General features: G+C 43.9%; 1 protein-coding gene across 5 annotated transcripts; it reads left to right on the top strand.

The window, feature by feature from the left end:
* The first annotated feature begins 472 nt into the window (after window positions 1-472).
* Window positions 473-25,781, top strand: atp2b1a (ATPase plasma membrane Ca2+ transporting 1a). 5 transcript variants are annotated; one of them, XM_088988513.1, is made up of 23 exons: window positions 515-630; window positions 3,692-3,915; window positions 6,641-7,101; window positions 10,488-10,685; window positions 10,775-11,032; window positions 11,908-12,033; window positions 12,122-12,286; window positions 12,490-12,528; window positions 13,334-13,489; window positions 14,081-14,295; window positions 14,431-14,673; window positions 14,756-14,997; window positions 15,245-15,482; window positions 16,626-16,805; window positions 16,901-16,988; window positions 17,059-17,165; window positions 17,229-17,420; window positions 17,864-18,077; window positions 18,143-18,354; window positions 18,435-18,542; window positions 19,342-19,530; window positions 20,131-20,223; window positions 22,522-25,781. In XM_088988513.1, the coding sequence occupies exons 3-23, from the start codon at window positions 6,909-6,911 to the stop codon at window positions 22,894-22,896; spliced, it is 3,831 nt and encodes a 1,276-aa protein (XP_088844639.1). In that variant the 5' UTR covers window positions 515-630; window positions 3,692-3,915; window positions 6,641-6,908; the 3' UTR covers window positions 22,897-25,781. The 5 variants fall into 5 exon arrangements, with proteins under 5 accessions (XP_088844638.1, XP_088844643.1, XP_088844639.1 ...); XM_088988514.1 differs by lacking the exon at window positions 3,692-3,915 and adding an exon at window positions 6,421-6,542 and having other exon boundaries at window positions 537-630; XM_088988512.1 differs by lacking the exon at window positions 3,692-3,915 and having other exon boundaries at window positions 473-630.
* Window positions 25,782-26,174: the final 393 nt, after the last annotated feature.

Below are 26,174 nucleotides of genomic sequence, written 5' to 3'. Positions count from 1 at the left end.
ATTAGCACTGGGTCTGTTTCTTTAAGTAATCAGATGTCAAATCTATCCTCATTACTCAGTGGGCCAAAACGCTAGCAGCAAAGGATGTCTTATTTTTTCTTTTCCCCTGTTTCATTGGTGTGTAAAAATGTTTGCGTGTGCAAAAGTGGCTACTAACTGATTGTATTTAAATGGTTCACATCTGCGCTTAGAATATCTTGTTTTCTATCCTTTCACTCCCACCCCAACCCCATCCCTCTTCAATTGCTGCTGTGGACTGCAAATTTCCCCATTGCGGGACGAATAAAGGTATTCTGATTCTGATTCTGACATTTTGGCCATGTCAATTGATAAAACTCGATTTAGAGCAGTTTCATATGGTCTATAGTCCATTTTCGTCAACAAATATTAATGTTAACATGATATACAACGCCAGTGTAACGGGATGTTGAATTAGGCTTTCAGTGGCTGCCAAAGGTAGAGAATCATCTTTATCGATTCGCGACGCTGCATGTACTCTTTGAATGACACGTGACGTCACGCTGGGCGGGACTTGTACCTCAGTCCAGGGGAGCGACCCTTGGAGTCGCTGAGACTGAGGGGGGAGTGAGAGAGGGACGCAGGGACCGAGGTTGCTCTTCGGAGAACCCAGTAAGTATTCTTTGCATGTCCTTTACTCTCTCTTCTCGGGCTCCGATGCTGCGCCGGTCACGGTCGACGCCGGCCGGTTCCAAGCGACGGCTAGCGTATAACCCTGCATCGGCGAAGTGCCACCGTTTGTCGGGCAGCGCTCAACCAGCGCGATGCGGCTGCCGCTCGGCGGTTAGCTTCCACTCCGAGCTAACGCGGCTAACCTTCTACCCGGGATAGAGACACCGACATTGGGGCGCCTCGCCTCCGGGAGTCCCTTGTTGCTTCCCAGTCGGGATGCTGCAAAAAAAAAACTCCGCCTTCCTCGCTTGTCTTCCCCGCCCGAGGTTAGTCGCGAGAAGCTGTCAAATATTTGGAAAAATCGCCTTTATGGATTCTTTGCAATCACAATTTCGGCTAACGACTGGGAGCTAGGAAGCTAACCTGGCTAGCGTGGGACCCCCGTGGGGTATTTATTAAAACAAGATATTGATTGACGGGATTTCTTTTTTCGTCTTCGTTTTATTGGTGGAGGAGAGCGTGCGTGTCATGACGGCAGTTGCATGCAACGATGCGTCAATGTGCACGTCAAATGACGCTCAAGGGGAGAAAAAAGTTCATTTGCTTTTAAAGCAATACCTTGGTTATTACAACGGTACTTGCAGTTTATTCACTAGCATGACCAGCGCGCCCAATTCGGCGACGTCGCCGACCATCTGCAGTGTCAAACCGGGTATGACACTTGAATGCCATGACTAAACGTGGAAGCCCAACCTCCTTATTCCCAACCTCCCCCCCCCCCCCCCCCCCCCCCCCCCCCCCCCCCCCCCGGCTACGCACGTAAATGTTCTCCCATCGCACTAGATATGTGTTTTATTATTATCATTATTATTTTGCATTCCTCCACATTGACCGCAAGCCTCCGGGTGGACTGCAGCCGCAGTGCCCCTTCATGATGAGGGGGATAAAGGGATCGCCGCGTATCCAATTAAACGGCGCAGGGCAGCTCTACTGATGCAAGTGCAGGCGAGCGCCGTCGTGTTCTCTTATCGGTGAAATGCACGATCAGCCTCATGAGTTAATTGGCCCTGGGAGATGATGCGAGGTGTGCCACCGGTCCGGTTATCTTCGGGCATTGCGTCACGCGGTAACAGCGAAGCACTATGCTGAGCAAGCGTGAGATTGTGGACCATGATCAATGTTCGCTGTTGTGATTTCAATCAGGATAGTTGACCAAGAAAGTCCAGAATTGACCACCTTAAATGAAACAAGAAGTAAACCACATTGTGTCGCTCTAACTGAGGTATTTGGACCGCCGTAGTTGTTGTTTTTTGTTTGTATTTACATTGTAACGAACAAAAAGTGATATAGTTTCATTCATATTCCATCGCGGCAGCGTCTTATTGTCCCGAGCCGGCTGCAGTTCCGCTTGTTCCATTTGTAATCTGGATTTGTCACATTTTGTATCGGCGTGGGGGTGCAGCACCCCCCCCCCCACCCCCCGCCCCAGCCCTTCCATGATGTCAAAAGACACTGTGTATCCACTGCGAGAGCCCTTGGAAGTGAAACCCCACTCCCAGCCTCTTCGTGTGACATCTGCGAGCGGCCAAAAATAACATTTAATAAGCACCCCTCCACCCTCATATATGTGCTTTATACAAGTGTTTTTTTCATTAGCATAATATCATAATTGCCTGTCAGATTTTATGAGGGGTTGTTTTCACAAACGTTTTCACACAGCAACACTGCATCCCGTGTTCCGATCATGAGATATGTGATTTCGGGCCAGTGTTCTGTGTCGAAACGCTTGTGGGACAGCGTTTGATAGCACAGCGGTAGGCTGCTCACTCTCACTAAAAACCCATGACTGTAAAGTGTCCTTGATAGCCTAGAAAGGCGCTTAGAAATTAAACGTATTATTATTATCATTAAAAACAAACGTAGATTCTTATTACGAAAGTCCGATAACATGCAGTGTTGCCCTCTAGTGGCTGTGTGGGGCATAGCAGCTATGTATGTCCCTATTGGCTATATTAAAAATCAATTATTGTATCAAGTGCTTGGGCCACTTAATGATTGAAAATGAGTGGATGAATGCATTTTAACTCATTCACTGCCAGATGTGCAAAAATGTGTCCACTCCAGTGCCAGGGTTTTTGCCATTGTGATTCGAATTCCAGGAGCCAAAGAATACTGAGTTTTAGGACTACATACATATTCAATTGCAGTGTGAGAAAAGTTGGGCTCTCTTCTTTCATCAGAAAAAAAGAGTTAATTCCTAAGTTATTTGATTTTGAAATGGGGGCGGTTGTCCAAAATACAATGCAATGCATACATATTGGTTTATATAGCACTTTGCTTAAGCTGGAACATAGCACTAACATAGAAAAAAGAGACATGCTGCCCCCTTGTGGAAAAAAAACATTGCCAGAGGCCATTGTTAGCGCTTTATCAGCACACAAGCATGAAAAAAACAAAACCCGAACAAATTCGGGAATGGCAGAAAATGAGTTAAAATGTCTTTGCTCGTTCACCATATTTGTTCGATGCATTCATGCGACATAACAAATGTATTTATTTACGATCCGTTTCATTATTGAGACATATTGCTGGCGTGTGATTGGCCAGTCCTGATGCTTCAGTAGCTTTCTTCTTCTGCAGCTTCACGAGTGTCACAATGTTGACCCCCCCCCAACTTGGTCGGCGAACAGGGGCGGGTGCGTCAAGCGGCGCGTTACAAAGAACACGGCGCGCTTTCTCATCTTCAAAAGGCAGCGCTCTTTGAAAAGAAGCGTCACGTCTGCAGCTGCCGGCACGTAGCAACAACGTAACCTTTTGCCGGTGTAACACTTTTACACTTAATATCCGTCGTACTACGGGACATTCGGACAAGATAGCGAGCATTTCAAGGTGACTCCAACCCTATACAGTCAAAATCGTCTTTACAGAGGTGAATGATTTCATTTTGTCAATATTGCGATGAACCTTTTTATGCAAAAATCATGCTAGGCAGTTAAGCTGTCCACTGTAATAACCGCTCGCTGCCCCTGAAAGAGTTAAACATGTGATTTTGTTTTTCAAGGTCCTCATGCTTTGTACTTTTCATCAAAGTACACCACGCCGTAGCTATACAAGTGCAAAAGAAGAAGCGCTCCTGTTTGACGGCCGTTGGAAAGGCGATAGCTGGTCTCTATTTGTGTCGATGTCTCCAATCTCGAAGCCGCAAGATGGAAAGCGCGTGTTGACTTTCCGACACCTCGGACGGTGTTGAAGGGGCCGCTCGCGTAGCTCTCAGCTGCCAGAGAGGTGAGCCGGGCGATTCCGCTTTGTACCCTCCACATTTACATGGCCTGACCCAGTTCGTCGGTGGGCTAGCGACGAAGGGGTTTGAGGGAGGGGCAGCCCGGCGAAAAAGCTAAAAATACCACCCCTCGTGCTTTGGCGGCTCTCCTTCGCTACTGCGGTTCGCTGATGGAGGCGTGCTAGGTATTGGTTGTCTTTGTCTCGTCGTCTTGCTACATGTACAGATTCACAATATTGGTATTAACTCATTCACTGCCATTCACAAATTGAAAATATGACGTAGAGCGCCATTCCCGACATTGTTTTTTCATGCTTGGGGGCCGATAAAGCGCTGGCCAAGGCATCTGGCAATGTTTTTCTTTTCCACAGTGGGGCAGCTTTCCCCTTTTTTCCATGTTAGCGTTTTCTTCCCACTTCCGCTGTTATTAAAGCGCTATATAAACCAATCTGTCTATAATGCATTGTATTTTGGACAGCTGCCTTAGGTTCACGCTCATATAACTCCAGACCCTTGTAATTTAGGAATTAACTGATGAAAGAAGAGAGTCTAAGGTTTTAACATGTATTAAATGTTTATGTAGCGCCATATTAGCACTTAGTTCCAGCTTAAGCAAAGCGCTATATAAACCAATATGTATGTATTGCATTATATTTTGGACAGCCGCCCCCATTTCACGCTCATATAACTCCAGACCGATATACTTTAACTATAATTAACAGTTTTTTGATTGAAGAAGAGGGTCTAATATTTCTAACGCTTTATTGAATGTTAATGTAGTCCTAAAACTCAATATTCTGTGGGTCCGTGAATTCAAGTGACAATGACAAAAACCCTGGCACTGGAGTGTACACATTTTTGCACATGTCTAGCAGTGAATGAGTTAAAACACAAATTTAAAAGTACCATATTTTACGATGTATAAGGCACGCCGGAGTATAACGCACACCCCAAATGAATGGTGTATATTCAGACATTTTCCACTTATAAGGTGCACCGGACTATAAGCCGCAGCTTCAATGGATGAAAAAACTTCCAAATAGAATATATATAAATATATATAGGGCCAGAGCTACCAGCAAAATTTTAGTTTGCTGACGAAGCCTCTTGGATGAGAAGCGGAACGCCTGACACCTTCAAAGAAGTACAGATGACGAAACCTTTTCATCAATATATAAATACATAAAAGTATAAGGCAACTACATTATAAGGTGCTAAAGTAGAGGCTGGGGTTACGCACTACTTCTATAGGAGGAAATGGAGTATATGGCTACTTATAGTCGTTGCGAGACCTGTTGTGGCTCAATATTACTTCACGTACTGTATGAGGCGCCTGTGTATAAGGCACAGGGTCATCTTTTGAAGAAAATAAAGGATTTTGGGGTGTGCCTTATACACCGGAAAATACGGTAATCCTGATCCAGGCTTCGTTTGCACCGTATATGCATCCCATGCGACGGTCCTGAGCATCCGCTGCGCACGTTTCTCTCAGGTGTTGCATAACGTCACCGCTACGGACCATTAATAGTTCGTTCCCAATGCTGACAAACCTGTGTTAGCTTGGCAGTCAGCCCAGCAGGCGTTTGGGGCCGGGAGGCAAACATGACAATTATGAGTCTTGCCGCTTTTGTGTTTTTTATTTATTTGCTGCTGAATGAAGTAATCTGGTCCATATATATATATATATAATTAAAAATCCAATATTACCAGAACTACTTGTCATACTGCGGTTTGTGGATATTTTATGGTCATATTTCCGACATTACACCCATGGCGCAGCGATAAGAAGCAAATTCCTTTCCTGTCACCCCCAACGTTGGCAGATGGGCCCCCCCAAGTCGAATATCGACGTGTGACGGAATCGTTTCCAAGAATCTCATCAACGCAAACTCATGCCTATGCCGCCTGCTTTTATCTATTGTGCTCCATCGCCTGTCCCGTGTGACATTTTGGGAGATAAACCGAGACCTGTTGGCTTGTTATCTCGCCACCTAATTTCAGAGATTAGCGGAACCTCCACCGCAGGTGTATTTTTATTTGTTTGTTTTTTAATTCGTCTGGGCGATTGGTGCTGCTCTTTTGGTTAGCCAGTTCAGAAATAGTTGGAGTAACTCATTCACTGCCGTTCCCGAATTTATTCGGGAATTGAAAAGTGTGACGTGAAGCGCCATTCCCGAATTTGTTTTGTTTTTTCTTTTTTGGGGACTGTCAATAATGCGCTGGTCAGACGAGGGGGCAGCATTTGCCTTTTGTCAATGTTAGCGCTTTGTTACAGCGCTATATAAATCAATAAGTACTTTGTACTGGCGCCACATTTGAAGCTCATATAACTCTAGACCCATATAATTTAGGAATTAACTTTTTTTCTAATGAAAGAAGATAGTCTAAGGTTTCTTACTCTTTGAATGTTTATGTAGTCCTAAAACCCAATATTCTGTGTGTCATGGAATTGGAGTGAACATGACAAAAACCCTGGCACTGGAATGGACATCGATGTCTTTGCCACATAGGAATCCAAACGTTCTTTTTGGTCGCCTCGCAGTCCGGGGATGGTCTCCCCTTTCCGCCACGGCGGAGCTCCCCGGTGCCGCAGATAGCCTTAATTAGATTTCACGTCAGGCTTTTCCTGGAGGTAATCATCCAGTCGTTTCCAGCTCGGCGCTAGCGCCACGTTAGAGAAGGAAAAAAACGGGCGCTTCCTTGACTGTGTTTGCTCTTATGCCTTTCCAGATCTGACTGCATGCTGATCTCCGGCTCTGCGAGTTCCCCTCCGTCGCCATGACAGGCCAGGAAGAAGACTCGAGTGTCCGACGACCATGGCCGGTCTTGTAGAAGCGCTGCCTCGTCGCCACCCGCTGCCGCATGACTCCAGCTGCCTCTTGACGGCCCTCTCGCCTTTTTTATGGGAGCTACCGTCGTAGGGATTTAAGCTTTTCTGGAACTTTTTTTTAACCCTCCTTACGGTTAACGGCGAGCTTTGGTGGGAGATAGCGAAACAATGACCAACAACTCGTACAGCGGAGTGAAGAACTCCATCATGGAAGCCAACCACGACGGCGACTTTGGCTGCACGCTCAAAGAACTGCGCTCCCTTATGGAACTGCGAGGCGCAGAGGCCCTCAACAAAATCGGGGAATCCTACGGGGACATCCACACACTCTGTGGGCGATTAAAAACCTCGCCCACGGACGGTAAAGTACATTTTTCAGCCCTCGTTTTAATGTCGGATGTTTTTGCTTTTGACGAACCGATTTGAAAAAAGAAAATCGTCGAAAATAACTGGAAGCTGCGCACGGTTTCGGTTCACCTTAACTCATTCGCTGCCAGACAATGTGCAAAGATGTGTCCACTCAAGTCTGTGCCAGGGCTTTTGTCATTGTCCCTTGAATTCCAGGACCCACAGAATATTGAGTTTTAGGACGACATAAACATTCAATTCAGCATTAAAAAAACATTAGACACTCTTCTTTTATCAGAAAAAAAGAGTTAATTCCTAAGTTATATGGGTCTGGAGTTATATGAGCTTGAAATGGGGGCGCCTGTACAAAATACAATATACAGTAATACATATTGATTTATATCGCACTTTAAATACGACTGAAGCTGGAACAAAGCGCTTAACATGGACAATATGCAAATGATGTCCCCTTGTGGAAGGGAAAGACATTGCCAGAGGTTTGACCAGCACTTTATCAAAACCAAAACCTGAACAAAATGCGATTAAATTCGGGAATTGAAAAATTCGGGAATGGCAGCGAATCAGTTAACATAAGTTTAAAACATTTTTGGGGAAGCCATTTTTGATTTCGGCTGTCGTCAGCATGTTATTCGCCATCCGTTTTGTTTTTTCTGTGTGAAAATGGGATGTTTGACGACAATGACGCTTCACCGGTTAACAGCACCCCTCAACCCCCACCCGGACCCGCTACTCTGTTTCAGCATCTCTCTTATAGACAGTCTGCCTAATCGCCAGTGTGACCTTGACTGAACTCTTATGGGAGAGGATTTTCAGTTTGATCCCAGATTAAAACGGCACCGCAACGCTCGCCGTCGCAGCAACAGTCCTCTGTTACGCCGCGTGAGGAGCGCGGGGGGATGTGGCGGTGGGTTGAAAAAAAAACCTACCCCGGGCACCATCTCGCCAAAGGGAATGCCGTAAATACACGGCGGCACGAATTGGGCGTGGTCGCCGCTTTCATGACGCGGCCGTTGCACGACGTGCACCGTCCCATCCGGGAGCAACGGCGGCTACGACCAGGCGCTAGCTTTGATACTTAACAGTGGCAATGAGCTCATTCGTCATTGGCGCCGGGATTACAGCAGTTTGACAATTGAAAAGGGATTTCTAATTAGTTACCTAAAGCCCCCTTTAACCGATCCCACCCTAATCCCCCCCCCCAACTCCCCATTTCAAAGCGCATTTTCTTCACAGCTTGCGCTGAAACTTTTCTCTCTTACCCCCGCTTGCTATTTTGTTGTCACGTCGCTTGTGTGCGTTCAGTCATCGATAATACGGTGCGTATTTCCAGAGTGGGAATCGTGCCTCAACGTCGACTGTAAAGATTGTCAAGTCGAGCGGGAGGTCTATTTTTAGTCCCGTCGGACACGCGCGGCGTTTTTAACACGTAGCGTGCCATCCTTTCAGCACTTCCTTTCCACTTTGAATGTCACATCTCAGGGTCAACGCGTTGCCGGGCTCAGTGCTAAGCGTACCGCCGTTGATTCGGATCTCAAGCTGCGGCCATCATGTGGCTGTCAATCACTCCATCAAAACGTCGTGATATTTTTCGATCAGGGATTCCTTCTCAAAACTTAATTATTTCCTATGAGTAGTCAAATAGATTTTTTTTTTGTTTTGCAGGGCTTTTGTCATTCGTGGGTGTCGTCTCACTAGCTGCTTTGCCATTGACCCCATTTTCAATCTTCAAGCGGTAAAAAACCAAACAAAAAGCCAAACGGCGACCACTTCTCAGCGGATTGCCGCAAAGCTAATCCTCACTTTGACCCCCCCCCCCCCCCCCCTTTCGCCGGCGATCACGATGACAGTCGTAGCGAAGGCCAGCCAGGGACAAGCGCTACAAACGAAACGGTTAATGATTCAGCCGCTCAATGCCGGCCTGCCTATTTTCAGTTTACTGTCGGTGAGGATGAGGTGCTGACTGCTGTGGCATCACATTGAACCGGGCGGGCTCTGTAACTGTCAACGTCTTTTGATTAGTGTGTTGAACAATCAAAGCAGGCGTTATGAGGTGACGAGAGGAGCCGCGACGGGGGCAATTATAATCGAGGTGACCCCCCCCCCCCCCCCCCCCCCGCGGCTTGTCGACGGCGTCAACCCTTGCGGTGACTCACTGTCCCCACAAGAAATGTATAAAAACATGTCGTCCATCTCAAAAATTAGTCTTTTGATTCCATCTTGGCGGGTAGCCATTTTGCCACTTGCTGTCGACTAAACATGACATCACAGTCGCTCAGGTGCCAAAACAGGACGGCGGCAATTGCTGAATGACGTTTTTTTCATCTCGGAAAAAAATCACTCCGTTGTCAGTTCACATTTTATTTTGATCAAATTTTAATCCAAATATGATGAACATGATGATTTTTCACAGTTCTCTTTTATTCACTAGATTGATAGACTGCCATCTAAAAGGATATAGAGCCCACGTCGGCTATGTGTAGCGCTACACACGCCCCATTGGCGCCCAAAGACCTCATTTTAAACATTGAATTGGACTGGATTAGCCTTATATTAGTCTCGCAGTGGAGAAATTTACATTTCACAGCAGCAAAGTGATGAAAGGAAATGAAGAAGTAGAAAAAAATACAGGAGCTGCTGTAAAGGCAGCCATCTTGAAGTCAAATGAACAAAAAACTAAATAACAAATAATATGACAACACGCAAAGACGCAGAGAGTCATTCATGCTTAAGCACTTTCTGTACCGTCTTTGTTGCATGATGCAATTCTAGATGAAAGACGAGAGGATTGTTTTGTCCTTTTCACCAGTGGATCAGAGACATCATGGTGAAATGTGCACGTTTGCTACAAGCTAAATGTCATACGCTGTTGCATCCATTGACGAAAAGAGATTGTCTCACATCTCCTGTCCAACATAAATCCGCTTCATTTCCAAGCCGCGACCGTTCCATATATAGGCACAAAAAAAGCACAACATATTGAGCTGTCTCTTCCTAAACATAACTTGTTTTAAAAAAATAATTCTGTTAAATCAAGAACGTTTCCCCAGCCAGATCCTCTCCGTCCTCCTGCCGCCTTGTTCCATCCCCGTCAGAAGTGGTTTCTCGCAGTCATCCACTCCTCGCGATTCCACTCCTCCTTCCCCTTCTCATCATTCTCTCCACCCCCGCAAAACACACGTCGGCGGTGTGAAAAGGAAAAAAAAAGCGGTGTAGGTCTCTTTTGAAATTGCGTTGGAGGGATGTGAATGAAGTGGTATGGGGGGTGTCCCCCTTTCAGCTCATATTACACGTTTGTTACATTTGACATCTTTTCTTTCATGTTATTTTACTCTTGTCACCCTTACCAATATGGCCTTTTTCCTCTCTTTCTCTCTCCAGGTCTAAGTGGGCATCCGTCAGACATCGAGAAGCGGAAAACGGTATTTGGGCAAAATTTGATACCGCCCAAAAAGCCCAAAACGTTTTTGCAATTAGTGTGGGAGGCGCTACAGGATGTCACGCTGATTATCCTGGAAGTGGCAGCCATCATTTCACTTGGCCTTTCCTTTTATAGACCTCAAGATGCCAAGAGAGAAGGTCCATTTTTTTTGTCCTTATTGTAAAATACAACAAATGTATTTTTGCTTTGCTATTTGTTTATTTTTATTTATTTTCCTCCTACATAGACTGCGGGAAGGCCGCCGGCGGCGCGGAAGACGAGCATGAGGCGGAGGCGGGCTGGATCGAAGGCGCCGCCATCTTGCTGTCGGTCATCTGCGTGGTACTGGTGACGGCGTTCAACGACTGGAGCAAAGAAAAGCAATTCCGCGGCCTCCAAAGTCGCATTGAGCAGGAGCAAAAGTTCACCGTGGTCCGTAGCGGTCAGGTCATCCAAATCCCCGTGGCGGAGATCGTCGTCGGTGACGTTGCGCAGATAAAATATGGTGAGTTATTTGAATTTAGGGCCGTGGGAATTGCTTGGCGAAAGCCTTTTTGACATTTGGAATGACAGTATTATGATATATGTATTTTTTGTATAATGCACACGAACCTGGCGACCCACCGAAGCACTTTGGGCACAGACCCTAAAGTATGAAACTTAAAGATAAGAAATACAACTCCGACATTAAACTTCACTTAATGTAAAATAAAATTACTCAAGTAAAAGTAAAAAAGCAATCCTAATTACTTTTGTTAAATTTTCAGTGGGCGGTAAAAAATACCCAAGCATTGAGTTACACAAGATAAACTTTTCATGTATTTAATCTTTAACTCATTCGCTGCCATTTCCCCAATTTATTCGGGAATTGAAAATCCTGACGTGGAGCGCCATTCGTGAATTTGTTCGGGTTATTTTTTGTTCTTGTGAGGGTGCCGATAAAGCGCTCGTCAGACCTCTAGCAATGTTGTCCCCTTCCACCATGGGGCAGCATTTGCCTTTTGTCCATGTTAGCACTTTGTTCCAGCTTCAGCTGTTGTAAAATCGCAATATAAACCAATACGTATGTATTGCATTGTATTTTTAAAGTTGCCCCCAATTCAATCTCAGATAACTCCACCCCCATATAATTTAGGAATTAACTCTTTTTTTCCTGATGAAAGAAGAGTGTCTAAGGTTTTTTACGCTGAATTGAATGTTTATGTAGTCCTAAAACTCAATATTCTGTGGGTTCTGCTATTTGAGTGAAAATGACAATAACCCTGGCAGTGGAGTGGCCACATTTTTTTGCACATCGTCAGGCAATGAATGAGTTAGAAATCAACCCGATAGCGAAATAGTTTTGCTTCGCTAACTCGGAACTCCCGGTTTGCTTCGCAGGCGACCTTTTGCCCGCCGACGGCCTCCTGATTCAAGGCAACGATTTGAAGATCGACGAGAGTTCGCTCACGGGGGAGTCGGATCACGTCAAGAAGACGCAAGAGAAAGATTTAATGCTGTTATCGGGTAATTCTCGAGTGTCCTTTGTTGGTAGCGTGCCGCTACGAGCGGCTCGATCGAAGTCTGTCAAACTCAAGCGACGTCCCTCCAACAGGCACCCACGTGATGGAAGGCTCGGGGAAAATGGTGGTCACGGCGGTGGGCGTCAACTCTCAAACTGGAATTATTTTCACGCTGCTGGGCGCCGCCGAGGATGACGATGATGACGATGAAGATGAAAAGAAGAAGGAAAAAGAGGAGAAGAAGAAACAGAGGAAAAGTATGTGTCTTTGTTGCCTTTTTGTTTTTTTTTCTGTTGTGGTCATTTACAATACAATACAGTACAATACAATGCATTGCAATGGAATGGAATGCAATACAATACAGTATAATGCAATGGAATACAATACAATACAATACAAATATTATTTATAGAGAGCTTTAACATCAGCTCGATCTCCCCCCGTATTTTTTCTTTTGCAGACAAGAAGCAGGACGGCTCAATTGAAAATCGGAAGAAAGGTGAGTTATTATCCGCGACCACAAACTCATTTAGCACGCCTGCTTTTTGGTGCCTTTGAGTTGACCTTGAAAGAACTATTACTGATTGCATTTTTGTGTTTTTATTTATTTATTTATTTATTTATTTATTTATTTTTTCTGCAAGAGATTTTTGCTACGACCCCCGTTTGACCCTCATTGTCCCACATCTTCCCTCCTTGTCTCCCCGCCTATGCTTTGGGCAGCAGGTGCTACCGAATCCAGTTACAGCGATTAGTGATGAAGAGATTAAAGCGACATGACAATTCCAGGGGGGCCAGAACATCTGCTTTACCTTCTATTTTTCACCCCCCCCCCCCCCTACATTGTGACTACGTTGATTCGACCCAAAAGGAATCGTACCCTCATTGGGGTCCGTGAATGCAACACTGGCGATGGCGCCCGGTGCACAGATTCCCCTTGAGCTGTAATCCTTTTCGACTGATATTACGGCAACCACTTACAACCCCCCCAGCCCCCCTAGTCCCCATATACACAAATATAAAAGTCTTGTCACGGCTGCGCCGCTGCATGAGGCGTTTAATTAGGGGATCCAAAGTTTGAAAAAAGATGTGACAATTTATCCCAGAGGGCTTTAGCAGCTGTATCCTCACAGCTCGGCGGGGCTAATGTTTTCATCATGGCTCGGCGGAAGCGAGCCCTCATATTTTATCCGCTACGCGTGTCGAGAGAGGATGGCGCTGTGAATATTTAGTCTTACAAATACATTTGACACGGGTTGAAGGTTTTATTTTGTTGCATCAAAACGGATGCTTGTATTTTGCAGCGAAAGCGCAGGACGGCGCCGCCATGGAAATGCAACCCCTGAATAGCGACGAGGGAGCCGATGCGGAAGAGAAGAAGAAAACCAACCTGCCAAAGAAAGAGAAATCTGTCCTTCAGGGCAAGCTGACCAAACTCGCCGTACAAATCGGCAAAGCCGGTGAGAAAAGTGAACATTTGCAAAACAATTTGTAACTATACACATAAACTGCTTATTTCCATTTTAACGTTCTGTTTCAGCTATAAATTTCCTTTGTTGATCTTTTTTATAGTTTGATTATAGATTTTTACTGACTGAAATCAAAATCATTCAAAATTAACTGCCAGACGGCGTTCAAAAATGTATCCACTCTAATGCCAGGGTTTTTGTCATTTTCGCTCAAACTGCAGGAGAAGCAGAATATGGAGTTTTAGGGCGACATAAATATTCAATTCAGCATAAAAAAAAACTTAAACTCTCTTCTTTCATCAGGAAAAAATAGTTAATTCCTAAGTTATGGGTCTGGAGTTATCTGAGTTTGAAAAGGGAGCAGCTGTACAAAATACAATACATATTGATTCATATAGCGCTTTAACAACAGCTATAACAAAGCGCTAACATGGACAAAATCCCCCTTGTGGGAGGGAAAAACATTGCTAGAGGTCTGACCAGCGCTTTATCGACAAACCCGCATGAAATACCAAAACCCTCAAAAATTTGTGAATGGCAATAAATGAGTTAAAAATCAAAATGTCTCCGTTTCCCCATCAGGATTGGTAATGTCGGCCATCACCGTGATCATCCTGGTGGTTCTTTTTGTGGTGGACACCTTCTGGATCCAAAACCTTCCCTGGGTCAAGGCCTGCACGCCCATCTACATTCAGTTCTTTGTCAAATTCTTCATCATCGGTGTCACCGTGCTGGTGGTTGCCGTCCCCGAAGGCCTCCCGCTCGCCGTCACCATCTCGCTGGCGTACTCCGTCAAGGTAAAATCACTTAACCTTGACACCGTTTAGCTTATTAGCTACAGGCTAGGGGATGTTAACGCCTGCTTAGTGACACCTTGAAACCGAGCTATGAGTTAGCGCGTGAGTATTGACTGTCCTTCCCCCGTTTGACAGAAAATGATGAAAGACAACAACCTGGTGCGTCACTTGGACGCCTGCGAGACAATGGGCAACGCCACGGCCATCTGTTCGGACAAAACGGGGACACTCACCATGAACCGCATGACGGTGGTTCAGGCCTACGTGGCGGAGAAACATTACAAGAAAGTACCGGAGCCGGAAAACATCCCGGCATCCATTTTAGATTTCCTGATTCTGGGAATCGCCGTCAACTGCGCCTACACGACCAAAATCATGGTAAAAAGTATTGCTTGTTTTTAGGTTTCTTTAACCCGCCGGTAGCAAAAACCTGTCATCAACACCTCCTTTTCCCTGGCAGCCCCCAGAGAAAGAAGGCGGCTTGCCTCGGCAAGTGGGCAACAAGACCGAATGTGCCTTGCTGGGATTTTCCACCGACCTCAAGCGCGACTACCAGACCATTCGTAACGAAATCCCCGAAGAGAAACTACACAAAGTGTACACCTTTAACTCGGTGCGCAAATCCATGAGCACCGTGCTCAAAATGGCCGACGGCAGCTACCGGATGTTCAGCAAGGGCGCTTCGGAAATCCTCCTCAAAAAGTAAGAGCGTCCTACGCTCTTCAACACATCTTGAAACATCTCTGAAGTGCAAATTCATCCTTCTTGATTTTACGACTTAGAAACAGGCGCTGAGAAAATGAGCTCGTAACAACTCCCTAAGCCTCTTAAGCAAGCGTGCTTCGTTTTAACCCACAAAGGGCTTACTTAGCGTGACATCACCCGTGCTACCGTTTCACTTTTTTGGGACTTTTTCAACCAACGTCTCACAACCGCCTTCCTCTCCCAGGTGCTACAAAATCCTAACGGCGTCCGGCGAGTCCAAAGTGTTCCGCCCGCGAGACCGCGACGACATGGTGAAGAAAGTGATCGAGCCCATGGCCTCGGAAGGCTTGAGGACCATCTGCCTCGCGTATCGTGATTTCGCCGTGAAGGACGGCGAACCCGACTGGGATAACGAAAACGACATCCTTACAGGGCTCACTTGCATCTGCGTGGTGGGCATCGAAGACCCCGTGAGGCCCGAGGTAAATTTTGACGGGTGATGACCAGAGATGAGTCAATACTTCAGTAGACGAAAATGTTACCAAATATACTCTAGATTACATTAGATGAGCCTTTATTTGTCTCACAGTGGAGAAATTTACATTTCACAACAGCAAAAACAAAATGCGGGAGCTGGTGTAAAGGCAGCCACTCTCGCGCCGCCATCTTGAAGTCAAAAATAAACAAAATAAACAAATAATGTGACACAACACAAAATACACAGACAGTCATTCAATCTTAAGCACTTTCTGCACCCTCTTTGTCCTATGAAGCAGTTCTAGATGAAAAAGGAGAGGGTCATAGCTTCCTTTTCACCAGTGTATCAGGGACGTCATGGTGGAATGTGCACGTCTTGCTATGAGCTAGGTTTTGAAAGCAAATGTGATGCTGTAGCATCCATTGATGAAAAGAGATTGTCCACGTAAATCCGCATCAATTCCAAGCTGCGGCAGTTCCAGCTCCTTTCTTCTCAACTTAAGATGTTACCCAACAATATCTGTCATCTGGAACTGTAAATCTAATTGAGTCTTAAATTACATTTTTGTTTTTGGTTTACAGCACAATAGGCGCACCCTACACAGATTGCACTGCAAAAAAAACTAATGTGGGTGCTTTGTAGGAGTCATTGTAGGCTGAAATGTGGATATTTTTAGGCTAACAGAGGAACAGGGTATGATTCAACTTTTATTTTTAAAAACTATGTGGCCTTATTATTCTTCTGTCAAGAGTCAAAATTGTCAAGACATAAAGTTAAATGTGAAGCAATGTCGCTTCTGGTGAGGAACGGGACGTTTTTTTGTTTTTTTTTCAAATGAGTCCTAAATACAGCCACCCCCCTACTTACAAACATTCTAGTTACGAACAACGGTACATACAAATATTTTTGTAGTAACATATGTCGCATTCTCTCCAGTTGTACATATCTTTACAGAGCATATATTTTATGAAATGATTATTTTTCAGTACAAACCAATACAGGTTACTTATATAAGCCTTAACATACTTAATATAGCACTGAAGCAACTTACAAACAAATTCAACTTACGAACGTATCTTGTTCGTAAATTGGGGAGCGTCTGTAAATTATTTTTCGTTATTATTATTATTTTTTCCATACGGTTCAGGTCCCGGATGCCATTCGAAAGTGCCAGCGGGCTGGCATCACGGTGCGGATGGTGACGGGCGATAACATCAACACGGCGCGTGCCATCGCTAGCAAATGCGGCATCCTGCAACCCGGAGACGACTTCCTCTGCTTGGAGGGCAAAGAGTTCAACCGGCGGATACGCAACGAAAAGGGAGAGGTAAGCGGATCAGCGAAGCGACTCACTGCACTCCGACGCTTCCGGAAATAGTTTGCGGTGATTCATTTGGTTTCTTGTTGTATTTTTTTTTTTAGATCGAACAAGAGCGCATTGACAAGATTTGGCCTAAACTTCGAGTGCTAGCTCGTTCGTCCCCGACTGACAAGCACACTTTAGTCAAAGGTTGGTTAACATTTTTTTCACGTGGAAAATTGTTACTTTTGCGTTCATCTCGCGTCTTTTACCACTTTAGGTATTATTGACAGCACCGTGGTGGAACGGAGGCAAGTGGTCGCCGTCACCGGGGACGGCACCAACGACGGTCCCGCCTTGAAAAAAGCCGACGTCGGTTTTGCCATGGTGAGGCGCGCACGCACAACTCGGGAAAAGTAGCAACGGAACAACGCATCCTCCTCCTCACAGGGTATCGCCGGCACCGACGTAGCCAAGGAAGCGTCCGACATCATCCTGACCGACGACAACTTCTCCAGCATCGTCAAGGCCGTCATGTGGGGACGTAACGTTTACGACAGCATTTCTAAGTTTCTGCAATTTCAACTGACCGTCAACGTGGTGGCCGTCATCGTCGCGTTCACCGGCGCCTGCATCACTCAGGTTAGTAAAACAAAATAGTCTTGAAATTGTCAAAACTATTTTTTATTTTGTGTACGTTTAGTTAGAAGTAATTTGTTTTTGTTTTTTTATTTTATTTTTTAATAAACTTCATTTGATGTAGGTTTGAGTTAGTTTTAGGATCAGCGTTAGTTTAGGGTATTTTTTCATGTTTTATTTTTGTTTTGGGTTTTTTATTATATTTCATTTTTTTACTTTATTTATTTATTCATTTGTTCATTTATTCGGTTGCTATTATTTATTATATCTATATATTATTTATTAATTTATTTATTTGTGTATTTATTTAGTTTTGTGTTTTTACAGCTATAGGTGTTTCATGCAATAAAATAAAACATTGTTCAACCTAAGCTCTTTCGAAATAAATCCATGTAAAAATCAAAGTCCAGAAATTAATGACGCTCAAATAAATCAATATTTTCCAGGACTCTCCACTGAAGGCGGTTCAAATGTTATGGGTCAACCTGATCATGGACACCTTTGCCTCACTGGCGCTGGCCACAGAGCCCCCCACGGAAGCCCTGCTGCTCAGGAAGCCATACGGCCGCAACAAGCCTCTCATCTCTCGCACCATGATGAAGAACATTCTGGGCCAGGGCGTGTACCAGCTGGTTATCATCTTCACGCTGCTTTTCGCCGGTAAGGCCTGATTTGAATTTCCCCACTGGATTCGTCATGATACTCACGTTCCTTCCACGCCGCAGGAGAGACGATGTTCGACATCGACAGCGGCAGGAAAGCGCCGCTCCGAGCTCCCCCCTCGGAGCACTACACCATCGTTTTCAACACCTTCGTCCTGATGCAGCTATTCAACGAGATCAACGCGCGCAAGATTCACGGCGAGCGCAACGTCTTTGAGGGCATCTTTAACAACCTCATCTTCTGCAGCATCGTCTTCGGTACCTTCGTCATCCAGGTACCGTCCCCATTTTCATCCTCTGCGCACGCCACGAAGATCCTTTTTGCTTCTCACGGGATAACTTCTCATTCGCCCAGATCGTCATCGTGCAATTTGGAGGGAAGCCATTTAGCTGCGTGGCTCTGTCCGTCGACCAGTGGCTCTGGTGCACTTTCCTGGGCTTTGGCTCACTGTTGTGGGGGCAGGTAAGACTGATTTGCAACCAAACACTGCCCTCCTGTGGTGGGAGGCTGTAGTGCAGGAAACCATGAATAATAATAATCATAATCATAATCATAATCATAAAGAAGATCAATAATGATACCAATAATATTAATACCATTATTAATGTTAGTACCATTATTAATATTAAACATATTAACACTACTACTACTACTACTACTACTACTACTACCACTACGAATATGAATAATAATAATAACATTAATAACATGTGGAACTGTCGCGGCTTGGAATTGAAGCGGATTTACGTGGTACAGGAGATGTGAGACAATTTCTTTTCGGCAATGGATGCTACAGCTTCGTATTTGCTTGTAGCAAATGTGCTCATTTCACCATGACATCTCTGATGCACTGGTGAAAAGGAAACTTTGATCCTCTCCTCTTTGTGTGCCTTTACAGCAGCTCCTGTATTTTGTTTTTGCTGCTGTGAAATGTACATTTCTCTACTGTGAGACAAATAAAGGCTTAATAATAATCATGTCAATAATCTTAATAGCATTAGAAGTATTAAAACATATTAATAGGATTATTATTAAGAAGAAGAATAGTAATAATGGTGTTAATATTACAGGTAATAATATTAATGATAGTGATCATAATAATATCAAGAGTTGAGAATTTATCATTCACTTTTTTTTGGTTATTTAGTCATTTATTAATGTATTTATTTTAACCTAGAAAGGGTCTTGACTAATAAGACATTGTGAGATGAAATAGGATGTCACATAAATAGCGTCCATCGCCCGTTTCGCCGCCACCCAGGTCATCTCATCCATCCCCACGAGCCGCTTAAAGTTCCTAAAAACGGCGGGCCACGGCACCCAGAAGGAGGAAATCCCTGACGAGGAGTTGGAGGAGCTGGACGACATGGACGAGATCGACCACGCCGAGCGCGAGCTCCGTCGCGGGCAGATCCTTTGGTTCCGCGGCCTCAATCGCATCCAGACTCAGGTGATGCACCAAATGGGGGAAAGGGGATTGTTACAGGCGGGGTGGTGTGCGGATTCTCACCCAGGCGACGCCACTCGCGACGGAATCGAAGCCATAAAAGCCTCTTAACTCTCCATTTGCTTTTTACAGCGGTACTGTTAACCATCGCTGATTGGTCAAAGACGTAATTAACTCATTCACTGCTAGACGATGTGCAAAAAAGTGTCCACTCCAGTGCCAGGGTTGTTGTCATTTTCACTCATAGTGTAGGACCCAAAAAATATTGAGTTTTAGGACTACATAAACATTCAATACAGCATTCGAAACCTTACACTTTTTTCTTTATCGGCACTCCTCGCAAAAAAAACAACAACACCCGGACAAATTCAGGAATGACACTCCACGTAACGCTTTTCAATTGGCAGTGAATGAGTTAATCTTATCAGCTGATACCACCCACCTACCCCCCCCCCTTATTATTTTTCCCCTCTCTTTTAACAAGTCAAATTGCACTTTGTTTCCTTCTTTCCCGAGATGATTATTACTCTTATGTCACCTTTCTCTCTCTTTCTTTCTCTCTTTCTGGGCTTTTCTGCTATCACGCTATGTGGTTCTTTGCAGATGGATGTAGTGAGTGCGTTCCAGAGCGGAACTTCCTTTCAGGGGGCTTTGAGGCGACAAGCCTCCAACTCCAGCCAGCAGCAGCAGCACGATGTAACCAATGTTTCTAGCCCTACACATGTAGCCTTTACCTCCTCCTCCTCCACTACTACTTCCCCTTCTTCTTCTACTACTACTACTACTACCACTACCATGGCTGCCGCCACCATCACCACCGACAACAACAACGCCACCAACTCGGCTGCTGCCGCTGTGGGGTGTGAGTGTGTGCTCTCCTCTTGTGCATGAGACGTGTTCTCCTCTAACCTCCTTTTTTTTCTCGACGCTCCTTCTTCTCTTTCTTCTTCTCTCGTCGACTGTCTTCCTATAAAAACAAACAAAATGGCAGCCATTTTTCTCTCATCAAGCTTGGATTGCCAACATGATGCTGTTTTTATCTATGTACCATGTGACCAGGTGGCTTCTGGCGTGGAGCTTTGTTCTCTTATCTGTGTCATCACCTTGTCTTATGTCCGGCTTCTGCTTGGAATGTGGTTCAGGGTTTTTGATTTATTTTTTTAAATAATAATAACGAGGGGAAATGTGTGCATTTTATTAGCCGCCGGGTCATCCGGGTTGGGCAGCTCGCCTCAGTCAGTCCATGCGTGACTATCGCCTGGGTAAATGTTTTGAGTATACGCCCATAGACATTCCCCCAAATGCACCAGAGGGGTAGAGTTTGATTGCCCATTGGCCCCTCTCTCGCAGATCCTCCTGAGCAGTCGGGAGCAGATTGTCAACTGTCAGTGCTTTTTTTTAACCCCCCTACCCCTTTTCACAGGTGGAAAATCTTTTCTCAATAACTTTCCATTCCAGGTCCTTCCAAAATGATCCAAGGAGGTCCCTCCATGCGTGTGTCTGCATCCCGTCGATTCTGTATTAAAAAAAAGGGTCATGGGCTATACTCAAAGGTTTACTGCCTTTAAGAGCACAAATATATTCTGCATGGACTCGCCCTTGGCTCTCGTGTACCAGTTTATTTTATTTATTTATTTAATGACCAACGTGCTTGGCTGCAGCAGCTTTTTTTTTTTTTTTTTTTTTTTGAACGGCAGATAAGAAAAAAATTGCATACAAGTGACCATCTGTCCCAAGTCACAACCTGCTGGCTCTTTTGTCTTTTCAGTCCATGTTCTCTCCATTTTTTCGTCTCTTCCCCCTACGGAAAAGGATTAGGGCCACTGAACACAAACAATAATAATAATGTTGGCAAGATTGTCACTTTAATGTAAGAATTGTGACTTTAAAGTGAGAAATCTAACTATTCTCAGAATTGGATTAGATTTACCTTTAATAGTCTCGCAGTGGAAAAATTTAATTCTGACTTTCAGACTTTATTCTCCGAATTCTGACTTTAAAGTGAGACTTGTGACTTTAATGTGCAAATTGTAACTTTAAAGTGAGAATTCTGACTTTATTCTCAGAATTGGATTGGATTAGATTTATCTTTATTAGTCTCGCAGTGGAGAAATGTAATTCTGACTTTAACGGACTTTATTCTCAGAATTCTCACTTTAAAGTCACAATTCGGACTTTAATGTGAGAGTTCTGACTTTAAAGTGAGACTTTATTCTCAGAATTCTGACTTTAATGTGAGAATTCTGACTTTAATGTGAGAATTCTGACTATTCTCAGAATTCACACTTATATTGTCAATTTATTCTCAGAATTCTGACTTCAAAGTGAGAATTCTGACTTTAATGTGAGAATTCTCCCTTATATTCTCACTTTATTCTCAGTATTCTGACTTTAAACTTAGAATTCTAAGAATAAAGTCACTATTCTCACTTTAAAGTCCGAATTGTGAGATTTAAGTGAGAATCTTTAACCAACTTTATTTTTATTTTTTGTTCAGTAACCCTAATCCTCTTCCCTCCATCTTCTCTGTATTTCATTTTCTCCGTCCTTTCTTCTGTCTTTTCTCTCCTTCCTGTCTATTTGTTTCTTTCTTTTTCTCTCTCCTGTCCTCGAAGCATGTCCAACACCTTTTAGACCTTTTATTTCCTTTTTTTTTAATTTAATGTATTTTTTTTTTATATATATATATATATTCAAAAACGGGCTTCTCCGGAGCATTTGGTAACGTTCCCCGCACGCGCTCGACACCCTTTGGATTTACCGCTCGTTCACTTGTGTGCACTAAAACTCGCCTTTCCCACCCAAAAAAAAGCACTCCGACACAGGGCCGCAACGTCCATTTTGATCTGCGGCCATTTTGAATGCTACTTGCACGTTTTTGACTGGCGGCGTTGTGTTGAAGTCACTAAAAAAAATGGATTTGACGTGTGCCTACACCCCCTGACACCCCCCCGGGCAGGCTTGTGGTCTAAACTTTCCTTTTTTTTCCCACAGATCCGAGTGGTGAATGCATTCCGCAGCTCCATCTCCCTCTATGAGGGCCTGGAGAAACCCGAATCGCGGACGTCCATCCACAACTTCATGACCCACCCGGAATTTCGGATCGAGGACTCGGAACCGCACATCCCCCTCATCGACGACACGGACGCCGAGGACGACGCCCCCACCAAGCGCAACTCGGTCAGTTCTCGCAACGCCTCGCCCGCTCCGCCCTCGCCGGCCTGCGTAGCGCCGCCTTCCGTTATCCCCTCCCACAATCAGAACAATAACGCTGTGGAGAGCAGCAACCACCTCCACCCGGAGGCCACCAAAGTGGGCGACACCCCCGCGCCGGGTAGCCCCTTACACAGCTTGGAGACCTCCCTTTGATCGCGAAGTACGCCCACCTCCCTGAAAAAAAGGCACCTTACCACTTTTTCTACATCGGTCGGAAGGGGGGGGGGGGGCGCTGGACAAACATTGGGGAGGAATGTAACAGCTTGTGTGGATTATTTGAGCTTCTTCTTCTTCTTCACTTCTTAAACCGGCGCCAGGACTCTGCTACCCCCCCCCCCCCCCCCCTCCCTGCTGACCCCATTCTTGGTTTGCCTGACTGGACAAAGGCGTGATTCTAAAACTTTTAATTGCAAGTGACCTGTTTATATTCTTATTCTACTCTTAATTAATATTATTTGAATTTGAGTCGACGACGAGGAAAAGGAGGAGGAGGAAAAAGTTTCCTCACGGCTTGAAGACAACAGAACCTTTTCGCTTCTCTTTAATCTCGATGATGTTGTATATTTAGCTCTTCGGCCCTCATTCACACACACACACACGCACACACACACACACACACTCAAAATCATTTCTGCTCCATTTGGCTGTTAATATTTTGACTTATTTATGTTTATGGAGGGAAAAAAGCAGGTCTGTTTACAAAGTTTGTAGATATTTTTTGTTTCTGTTTGTAGGCAAAAGAGCTTCCTGATGTATGAGGCAGAAAAACGGGGACAGATTTAAAAAAAAATGTATAAGGAAATTATTTCAGATACTGCTGTATTTTCAGGAAAAAAAGGGTGTTTCTATTTGAAACTTAAGTATTTTTTCGCCTGCAAGTTTTATTTGTTATATATTTGTAGATAAGTATAGTAAGTTCTAGCCAAACCAATAAACACTAAGTCTTGTATAGAAAGGAGGCCCGCGGGGGTCCCCCCGCTCCCCACAGGTGATGTGTTTTGGAAAATCGCTATAAATAATTAGTTTCCACGTGCACCCCCCTACACCCCCAAAAATGTCCTCATTTTCATCCATTATATTGTGTTCAAAGATTTCCATATGTTGAAAGCTCACATATATAAAAACATGGAGTCCACGAGGCTTGTATTTAGCAAGCGTGGCCTCTTCGGAAACCGATGATACACGTAACATCAATAGTGATTTTGCACACACAAAAAAGGACAACAAAAATTAGAAACAAGTTAGCTAGTTAAATGTGCCTTGGCTCGAGTCAATATTCAAGCTTGGTTAACCCCGTGGATGCTTGCTAAATATAGACGCCCCCATAAAAAAAACATCATTTGTAGTACTTGTACTTGTACTTATACTTGTACTTGTACGTGCTAAACAATTCTAATGTTTCTCAGCCACCCTCAAAAATGCGCCTTCTTCCCCCCTCACACAGTGGAACCATTTTTGGATATCTGGTGTACTGGAAACATTAAAAAAATAATCGATATATTGACTTTTTTTTTTAACTCATTCACTGCCATTTACAAATGTACTCGGAAATTGATAATATGACATAGAGCGCCATTATCAAATTTGTTAGGGTGTTGTTTTTTCATTCTTGGGTGCCGATACAACGCTAGCCATGGCCTCTGGCAATGCTTTTTTCTGTTCCACAAGAGGGCAGCATTGTGTTTTTTTTCCATTTTAGCGCTTTGTTCTAGCTTCAGCTATTTAAAACACTATATATGTAATATGTATTTTGGACATCGGCCCTCATTTCAAGCTCATATAACTCCACATTCATATAATTTAGGAATTAACTCTTTTTATCTGATGAGAGAAGATAGTCTAAGGTTTTTAACCTTGTGTTGAATATTTATGTCGTCCTAAAACTCAATATTCTGTGGGTCCTAGAATTCAAGTGACAAGGACAAAAACCCTTGCATTGGAGTGGACACATTTTTACCTGTCTGGCAATGAATGAGTTAATTACAGTAATCCCTCGCTATTTTGCAGTTTTGGTGCATTGCAGATTTTTTTTCAGGGAAAAAAAAAAACTTTCAGAATTAAAAAAAAAAACAGTGAATGACTCTTTATACATGGCTGTCGCTTGATTCCTAGCGCTGATGTCACCCAATGACAGCGCAATATCTTTTTACGGCCATGTGTGGATTAGCTGTGCATCTTCTAAGCCCCGCCCAGAACCCCCCTCTGTCTTATCACATGGATATTATTATTATTATTATTATTATTATTATTATATAACTCTACTTCGCTGATTTTCATCTATCGCGGGTGGTCCTGGTCCGCATTAACAGTGGAAAATGGGGGATTACTGTATTCAGAATAAAAATGAAGCCTACACTGGTATCCATCTGCACAGGGTACTTTAAGAATTTTGATACCGAAACAACAAATATACCTTTGTATTTTTATGACGATAAACTGATTTCTTGAGCTTTCATCGTGCTCACGAGGCAGTTTGCGGAAGATTTGACACTGCGTGGAGGCCACTCAAAAATAATATGTTGTCTGGAACATTCATCTCAGGGTGCAAATAGGTTTGAAGGAGAGAAATAGATAGAGGGAACAGGCCTTTTTTGTTTGTGTTTGTATTTTATTTATTTTTTTTGGGGGGAGGGGGTTTGTGGGCTGCATGTTCTTCCTACACCTCACCCTTCCTCGGCTTTTTTCTTCACCCAGAGGCGTGTGGAGTCAACATTAAGAGGGAACTGGCCTGTTGTCCTTGTTTGGTTTTACAGATATGACAAAATAGCAGCTAGGAAGACCTTGAAAATACACAAAAAGCGGAATCCGTCCCAGGAGTTTGTTCTGTCGCTTCTTCCTGTAAAACACAGGAATTAATGTTTTTTTTTTCTCCATATGTTTTATGGATTGTTTTTTTTTTATCATTTAACATCTGAAAATAAAACTACTTCATGTCTGTTTATCTTGAGCATTTTAAATGGATATCGTGATTGGATTTACATTTGAAACTTGTCGAGTAATGTGTCTGGTTTTTAAAAATAAATAATGTATTTAGCCTACGTGCAGCAAGCCCTGTTCATTTTGCTGAATCGTGCAATTAACATGTCATCACGAAATTGTCTAATCTTTGATTGCGCTTATTTGTATTATTGTGGTTAAGATTAGCAAGCCAACAAAGGTCACTCATGATTGAGTCTTACACAATGTTGGGCTCATTTACCACAACTTAATTTTTTTAAACCATCATTTTTCTCTTACGAAAGAAAAATAATATGTTTTATCTTTCTAGTCCATAATGAAATTGTTATAGTACTCCTTGGTGTTGGAAAAATGATAGCATTATAACATTAAGCATAACAGTTTAAGCAAATACAGAAATTTTGAAGGATAACAGTTGAACCAAATACAGAAAATATAAGACATGATCGGGTTGAGTCCTGAGAAAACAAAGG

The sequence above is a fragment of the Hippocampus bargibanti genome, linkage group LG22, assembly GCF_051943395.1.
Source record: "Hippocampus bargibanti isolate YZ-2025 linkage group LG22, ASM5194339v1, whole genome shotgun sequence".
NCBI classification, from domain to species: domain Eukaryota; kingdom Metazoa; phylum Chordata; class Actinopteri; order Syngnathiformes; family Syngnathidae; genus Hippocampus; species Hippocampus bargibanti.
Note: the sequence above shows the minus strand (reverse complement) of the source record. Positions and strands in the feature narration are given on the sequence as shown.

Coding starts and splice junctions, on each gene's coding strand:
- atp2b1a (XM_088988512.1), top strand. CDS start 6,909: ATGACCAACAACTCGTACAGCGGAGTGAAGAACTCCATCATGGAAGCC. Junction 15,483..16,625: donor AAGACCCCGTGAGGCCCGAG/GTAAATTTTGAC, acceptor CATACGGTTCAG/GTCCCGGATGCCATTCGAAA. Junction 16,989..17,058: donor CAAGCACACTTTAGTCAAAG/GTTGGTTAACAT, acceptor TTACCACTTTAG/GTATTATTGACAGCACCGTG.